At 34.3% G+C, this 8,931-nt stretch overlaps 1 protein-coding gene across 1 annotated transcript; it reads right to left on the bottom strand.

Moving 5' to 3' along the window:
* Positions 1–7,992: 7,992 nt before the first annotated feature.
* LOC110036311 (UDP-glycosyltransferase 73B4-like) lies at positions 7,993–8,912 on the bottom strand. Its single transcript, XM_020740718.1, is given in 2 exon segments — positions 7,993–8,388; positions 8,390–8,912. Coding segments are annotated over 2 exon segments (819 nt in total). The 5' UTR covers positions 8,897–8,912; the 3' UTR covers positions 7,993–8,076.
* Between the last annotated feature and the right edge of the window lie 19 nt (positions 8,913–8,931).

Below are 8,931 nucleotides of genomic sequence, written 5' to 3'. Positions count from 1 at the left end.
GCACGACCTTGCCTCCCAATTCTGCCAAGTAACTTCAATTCAAGAATCTAAGATTTGATTACCTTACTTACCTACCTCAATGATAAAACGCTACAATCGCAATAAGCACAATGAAGCTCAAAGTTTTAAAAAATAAAATTTTGCACTCGAAAAATCAATCAAAAGATCGTAGTCACATCGAATTGCAAAACAAAACAACGATATAAATGCATCAATTTTTAGGGGAAACGAAACCTTCTATAGATCATTTTCAGGTTTTATAAATATTACATATTAGAAGAATGTTTCTTATAATGACTGGAAAGGGGAAGATGGAAGTTATCACCACTATTCAAATTTATGACTCCTCATCTCATTAAAATGTGCATATAGCAGCTATTATTCCTGACTAATCTATGCCATACTACATAATTCTTAGTTAAAAAAGAAGCTAATTACACAATTATTAGTTGACAATTTCACCAGAACTTCAAACTTCAAATAGATAATTACATAAATACCACTCAACTCCTATGTATTTGCATATCTAACACCTAAATTTTAATTTTTTACAAAGATTTACATACATGCCAGTCAATTCCTATGTATTTACATATATAAAACCTAAACTTCAATTTTTACATATATGCCAGGTGCATTTCACATTTTAAAGGTTAATATAGAGATGCTAAAAAAGTGCATAAATGTAAAAGAAGTTCAGGTGTTATATATGCAAATATATAGGAATTCAGTGGCATGTATCCAAATGCCCCAAAGAAAAATAGGAGTACCGAATGAAATGCCCAACAAAATCTCTATAGTTAATGAATACCCAACAAAATCCCAAAAATCTCCCCTAGAGCATAATATGGCCTCCTCCTAAATAAATGATGAAAAAATTATGCAAAGATATTGAAAATTCACCCCATAGAGCAGTGATCTTGCAAACAATTTCTAGCTTGTAAATTAAATGTTCTTTCAATAGCAATAGCACCTAATACTTTCTCATTGCAGGGGTCATAATCTGTTCTCTCAACTTTTTCATCTCGCTTGCACCTTCCCCGTCTATAGTAGAAGTGGTCGGAGTGTCATCATCCTATTTTGGCAAAGACTGTCCTAGACAGTACTCAAAAGCTTCCGCAGGTACGTGTTCTTTATCCTCATTCGTCAAATGGAAGTCGATGTCGCAACGGGAATGATGTTTTCGAATGTAATTGTGGAGAGTCATCACAGCAAATGCAATCTACACCTGCTTGGGGAACTTATAAGAAGGAATATCACGCAGTATCACCCATTTTTTTTTCACACACCAAATGTTCTCTCAATGACTCCGTGTAACGATGAATGACGTTTATTGAACATTTCTTTAATGTCTCGTGTAATGTTGCTTGCACATTCAAAGTCCGGTATGTGAAAACTTGTGTCAGTAAACGACTTTACGTACCCTCGTTGCTATAGATATCCATGACGTTTATTGAACATTTCTTCAATGTCTCATGTAATGTTGCTTGCACATTCAAAGTCCGGTATGTGAAAACTTGTGTCAGTAAATGACTTTACGTACCCTCGTTGCAATGGATATCCAACATCGGCCAAGTAATATTTGTCTGATAAAAAGTGCTATTAAAATGAAGCATAATGTTAAATATTATATTAGCTCATACTCGAGCGAACCTGCCTGTGGATGTGTGATAAAACAAAATAATGTATTATTTTATGTATAGATTTTATGCTTATTTTGGTGATATTGTACTTTAAATATGTGTATGTTCATGTTTTTTATTGCAGGTATATGAATTTTAGGCATTTGGAACAAAATGTACCAAAAAGAAGAAAATTTGGAGCCAAAATGGATATTTTCATGATCACGGCGCCAGAGACACCAATTTTCAGGGAGCTAGTGCCAAAGGTGTCATTTTACAGATAAGTGGAGCCAGAAGCGCCAGAATCCAAAGAACATTCTAGACTTCATTAGGCTGGCGTCAGAGGCACCAGAGACGAATTAAGACGGGGTAAGGCAGTTTGTGACTATTTTTGAGCGGTTTTTGATGTTCCAAACAATTCAAATGTCTCATTAAGTGGTTCAATGTATCTAAACACTTTAGAAATGATCTTTAATGAAGATATATGTCTCTTGGATTAAGGGACTTGTCTCTTGGTGTTAAAAGATGTAACTTTTGAGGGAAGATTGGAGGAAATTTTGAATTCCTTTTGAAAGAAGGCTGACCCTAATAGAAAGGGAGAGGAGTCTAAAGAAGAGAGGGGGCGTGAGATTGAGAGGAAGGTTTTGACATGAGAAAGAAGACTTGGAGAAGAGAGGATTTTTTTCTAGTGTTTAAGAGGAGAGGAAATGTGAGAGATTTCTTCTTCATTACACTTCTAAGAGAGAATTGAGTGTGATTGTAAAGAGAGAAAGTGCTTAAAAGGAACTTCTAAAGATTTGTTTCGGAAGGAGTGTGAGATAAGTTGTGTTATTTTCTTTCTTTATCTTGTAAACTTGTTTTTATATATGAAATTTGTGTTATATCGTATAATTTTTATGAATTCTGAGCTGTCTTCTTTATCCTTCTCCCAACAATGAGATATGATTTTGTGAAGAATTAGTTTTGTTTTGTAAGGTTTTAAATGTCAATAAATTGTGATGATTTGAACTCGGATCTTCATTTACTTTTTGATCCGGTCAATTAAAAGGTTAAAATTTGTTAAGAAATGTATGATCCGAAAGGGCTATGCTTTCTACAACTAGGTAAGAGTCACATTCAATTTCATGGGTGAAAATGTAATCCATGGAGTTGCGTGCAAATAAATAGAGAAATATACTTTGATAGGCGCATAATTGGAGATTTTAATGTGGCAGATTAAAATCTCCAACTTGGTCCATTGATTTGGAATCTAAAGTGAGATTGTTAGCTCTCATGTGAGGGAGAAGTGAGACCTCTGGAGTGTCAGTCAGTCTCCTCTCAACCTAACCATGGATTTAGAGACCAAACTTTGGATTAGTCAATGTACTTTATGCACTCTCATAGGGTAAATAATAGAATTGCTTCTATTTGGCACAATACAAATTTATATGTAGTTTAAATGATTTTAATTTCTTGGCACTCCATAAACTCGTTGTAAAGAGGAATAATGTTTTCTTAAATTTGAACTATTCGTTTCAAAACTTTGTTTAGTATTTATATGTTTACTTTTGAAGTTTAGCAATTAATTTAATTAACTAATTATTTTAACTGCATTTCATTTAACACACGTTAAATTTACTTTAGATTTGTTTTGCCTACCTAAGTTTTATAGTTTGAATATTGTGTTTGATATTATAGCCACAAGAATTTTTAACTCCCTGTGGGATTGATACTTATGATACGTATACTTGCGTTATTATTACGGGTTTGACAGCTTAGAGATTTTAAAAGATAAAATTATTTATACTAAATTTATTTTTATTAGGATTGAACTACATATTTATTATTAGTGATGTCATGTGTGTATTGTAATATTGAAAGATATTTACAACACATCATAAAATCGTCCGCATCAAATTTTTTGTGTCGTTGCCGGTGAGTAACTATAAATTACTTTATAATTCAGAACATTTTATTTAAACTAAAAAACTTTATGTAGTTTAATTAAATATTTTATATTATAGTGTGTTTGCTTATTTTTATTGCTTATTGTGTTTGAGTATGCATAGTTTAAGATCGATAGATTTAATACCATACGATTCGGAGTTAGAAAGAATAATTAGAAAATTTTGAAAACAACAAAAAGAGATAGATAATTTGAACAAAATGGCTTACAACTTAAAAAATTGGAATTGAAAATGAACATCATCAGAGACCTTTACGAGATTATGTTAATCCTACAGCAGATTAAAACTGCCTATCTTAGCTACCAATTTATTTGAGCTTAAACCTGTTATTATTCAGATGGTACAAAATAATCAAATTGGGGGAACACCGACTGAAGATCCTAACTTACACCTTGCTAGTTTTCTAGAATTGTGCTTACATTTAATTATGATGGAGTGTCAAATGATGTCGTCATCAAGGGATAAAACTAAGATTTTTCTCTTTTTCATTAAGGGATAAAACTAAGATGTGGTTAAACTCGTTAGCACCTGGATCTATCAGAATTTGGGGAGACTTATCACAAATTTTTTTATTTAAATATTTCTCACCGTCCAAAACTGCTAAGCTTAGAAATGATATTACATCTTTTTGTCAATTTGACGGGGAATCAATTTATGAAGCTTGAGAAAGATTTAAAGACTTCCTTAGGAAGTGTTCACACATATGTTGCCAGATTGCTAAATAATTCAAACTTTTTATAATAGATTGATAAGATATTTTGAATCAATAATTGATGTTGTTGCTGGTGGATCATTAATGTCAAAACCATTTGATGAGTGTATTCTTTAATTGAAGAGATGACTGCTAATAATTTTCAATGGCCTTCTGAAAGGGTAAATCCAAAAAGAGTAGCTAGTATTCATGATTCTGATACAATATCTATGTTGGCTACTCAAATTGATGCAATATCTATGTTGGCTGCTCAAATTGATGCAATAACAAAGATGATAGATAAATATGTAGTGAATTATTCTCAGACACGTTCTGTGCTTAAGAAAAATTTATTAGGATAAATGATAGAATCTCAATCTTCGTATGAGACTTTAAATGCAATAAACAACCGATCTAATAATCCTTATTCCAACTATTATAATTTTGGTTGGAAAAATCACCCGAATTTCAGTTTGAGTAACAATAACTCTAATGTTGTAAATCCGCAATGGGGAACAATGTTGCGAACCCATTGGGAAACTCCAACAATCAAGGGAATTCGAACTACAAATCTTATTACCCTCTACGTTTAAATAACAATTTGCAGAGTAAGGAGAAGAAACTGTCAATGAAGAATTAATGTTACAAATGAGAAGTCAATTACAAAGTCAAGAAAATGCAATTAGAAACATGGAAAATCAATTGGGATATATCGCTACTACACTTAGTAATAGACCTCCAGGAATTTTGCCTTGTAATGTTGAAGTTAATCCTAAAGATCAGAATAATTAAGGATATTCAACTGAGAAGTGGAAAAGAATTGGAAACAAAAGTTCAAAAACAAGTTGAAGTTGAAGTTGAAAAAAAAAGGGGTAGAAAATGAAAATTCTAATGAAACTTTTCATATTGAGTCAGAATATCCTATCAAACCAATGAAAATTACTATAGAAAGATCACCACCTCCATTTCTTCAAAAAATCAAGCAGAAAAACAAAGACAACCAATTTACAAAATTTTTAGAAATATTGAAGAAATTGGCAATAAACATTTCATTTATTGAAGCCCTGGAACAAATGCCTTAGAAGCCGTCCTAGTCCCAGCAGAAGAACCCGCCCAACAAGAGACACCTAACCCCCCTCAAGGAGAACCACCAACAAACAATTGAGAAAGAGTGATTCACTTACATGAGAAGCCTGAAGATGGGTTGAACCAAGACAACGCCAGATTCCCCCCCACAGAGGAGAGGAACCAATCAATGTGGATAGAGGTACAGAGGCATCTAAAGAATGCTTTCTCCCTACGGGTCTCAGAAGTTGAACCCTTAAAGAAGTTTAAGATGCCCGACTTAGAATCATATAAAGGACGTTCGGATCCCAATGACCACCTTGCATCGTTTGAATCGTCCATATGCATGCTAAAAATTTATGATCCCCTCAAGTATAAGTTATTCTTCATAATGTTGAGATCAACCTCATTAAGATGGTTTGACGGGCTGTTCGCGGGTGTAATCACGTGTTTTATGGAGTTCAAGAAACATTTTCTATCGCAATTTGTCAGTACCCTAAGGCCTAAGAATAGCTTCCAATCATTATGAAAACTGAAGCGAGGACGCAACGAGAGCTTATAGAAGTTTATCACACGTTTCCAGAGCAAACGTTGGATGTCAAGGATCTAAAATCTGACATCGCCCAAGTTGCACTAACACAAGGAGTGAGGTCAAAGAGATTCTGTTTTGACCTCAAACTCACAGAGCCACCTAGGGCTATCAAAACGGCTTGTTGTTTATGAACAGCTCATGTTTGGCTCGTTAAGAAGCTCGTGTTCCGCTCGTTCGCTAAGTTAACGAGTCGAACACGAACCAACATTTGTTCGTTAATGTTCGGCTCGTTTTGGCTCAAAATACTACTCATCAATTATATATATATTGATGGGTGATATTTTTAAAAAAAATTAATTGGCTACAATGCTATAAAGATTTATATTCAATTAAAAATATTAATTAAGATAATATAATAAAAATTATTAAATTAGTTTCAAATGATGTTCTTATACAAACAATAATTTTTTGGATCTCGAGATCGTTCGTTCAATACAACGTAAATTGATACACCAAAAATATATGTATTACTCATTTTTTTGTGATATTGCACTTTAATGAAAGATATTTTTTTATGTTTTATTGTAGATTGTTGATTTTTAGGACTTGGAGCAAAAATGATAGAATTTGGAGTCAAAATAAAGAATTTAAAAAAATGTTCATCGCTGACGGCACCATTTGACAGAGAAGGCCGATTAAATTAAATGGTCTCTGGAGCCGACGCTGTCTGACTCTAGGCTTTATTTGGAGCCAAAATTGATAAGAAAAGTGACTCTTCCTGACATCTCATCGTCCAATTCAACCTTCTACGCACCACATATTTTTCTATTCCTCATTCCACAACCATTTAAAGTCAATTGTTCTTATAATTTAGAGTTTTGTGGTGAGATTAAGTGTGAATTCTTCTCTAAGAGTGTTGGAGAAAGAGACAAGTGAAAGATTTCTTCTTCCTACATTTCCTAGAAGAGGTTGCAAGGGATTTGCTTTGAGAAAGAGTTTCAGATAAGTGTTGTTTATTTATTAGTGTTGTACGAAATTTTATATATGAAATTTGTGTTTTGTTGTATCTTTTTCATGAAGTCTGAGTAGATTTCTTTATCTTTCTCCATACTATGAGATATGGTGAAATAAAGAGATAATTTAGATGTGCTAATGTTAAAATTTAAAATAAATTGTGATGGTCTTTCAATTCCGCTCTTAATTTACTTTTCGATCTAGTCAATTGAATTGTTAAAATTTGTTGTGAAACATATGACCCGGGAAATGGAGTACGAGTTCCACAACAGATTGAGAATCACAATTAAGTTCATGAAGGAGTATTTCGTTCATAAAATTAAGTGCAAATAAATAGGTAAATATATTTTATTGGGTGTAGAATTAGAAATTTCTAAGGTGACAAACTAAAAATCCCCAATTCGATTTTAGTGTTTAAAAAATAAAGTGAGAGTTAGCCTTCAGGGGAAGGGAAGTGAGAGCTTTGGAGTGGGAGACAGTATCCTCATAGTCTAACCACCTATTTAGGAACTAAACAATATCTAAACCATTTATCTCATCTCATTTCACCAAAAACCTCATTGTAGTAGGAACGATGTTTTTTCATATTCGAAAACTCCATCACATAAACATAGTTTAGTAGTTACAGTTTTAAACTCTGCAGTTAAGTTTTGCTAGTAGTTAATAATTTAGTTTTGTTAGCATCTTACACATTCGAAATTAGTGGCAGTAATTTCGTTTGATTTATGTTAATTTCCTATTCAATTTATCATTTCAGATTTAAACACTCCCCGTGGGATCGATGTTTGGGATATAAACAGAAAGTCTTATATTACTTGATAATGATATGTATACTTGCGTATAATCTCAATATTAAGAGCTTAACGTTATTATTACAAAAAAACAACATCAAGTTTTTAGCACCATTGTAAAGCTGAGTTAACTTTATAAATTTTACACAACTTTCTCGTCTTAGGATTGCTTTAGCCAAAACCAATTTCATCACTAGATTTGTTGAGTTTATTTCAGAAAATTGTGGGTCCCATTTATTCTCTTTAAATGAAAAATACATTTTCAAAATTAAACTATATTTCTTGAATTAAATCATTTTTAAAATTATTAAATCTTATAAATCAAAATAAAACCAAAGAGCCAAACATGAACTACTAGCTCATTCAAAGTTTTATTTATAACAATTTAAGACAATATATGAGTCCCCAAGATACGCTAAACATGTTTTTTCAGATCCATCAATTCCTGCATCAAATTCTGGATCTCCTCAAACGATGACCCCTCCTTGTCCACAGCTCTCTCGGCCATTTCCGCAAGCATCTTCGCCCTCAACTTCCTCTCCACCGCCTTCTCCCCTTTGCCCATCACCTCTCTCACCGCCGCCTCAATGGCATCCGCCTTCACCACAGGCCTCGCTTCAGCATCAAAAGTGTGCACCTTCGACCCCACCGCCACCCCAACCTTCACAACATCCAACAAAAACTTTTCATTATAGAATTGCTCTGCATACAACGGCCATGTCACCATGGGCGGTGGGTAACCCCGCACTAATCCCCTCTAAGGTCGAATTCCACCCACAATGAGTCACAAATCCCCCAACTGCAGCATGATTCAGTATCAACACTTGTGGCGCCCATTCTCTTATCACCAATCCCGTCCCATGAGTTCTCTTCTCAAATCCGTCCGGAACCCAATCGTGACCTTTGTCACTCACCACCCAAACAAACGGATGCCCTGCGGCTTCGAGCCCGAGCGCCATTTCTCTCAGCTGCTCTGCCGAGAAACTGCTACCGCTGCCAAAGCACATGTACACGACTGAGCCTGCTGGTTTTTTATCCAGCCATTTCAAACACTCGTTAGCGGAGGCTGACTGCTCCCTACCACTTGCTGTCTTGTTGTCCCCCACCTTGTAAAGAGAAGCAGGGCCAACGTTCCACGACCTCCCCACCTCTTTGCGATATTGATCAGCATATTCAGGCTCTAGCCCGTAGAAGCTGTTCACCAACGTCCCAAAATTCTTCGGTTCCAACTCCATGGCCTCATTAATAATCTCCAACAAGAACTCAAAGG

Source organism: Phalaenopsis equestris, unplaced genomic scaffold, assembly GCF_001263595.1.
Source record: "Phalaenopsis equestris unplaced genomic scaffold, ASM126359v1 Scaffold204979, whole genome shotgun sequence".
In the NCBI taxonomy this organism is placed as follows: Eukaryota; Viridiplantae; Streptophyta; class Magnoliopsida; order Asparagales; family Orchidaceae; genus Phalaenopsis; species Phalaenopsis equestris.
This window is presented reverse-complemented; position numbering and strand designations above follow the sequence as displayed.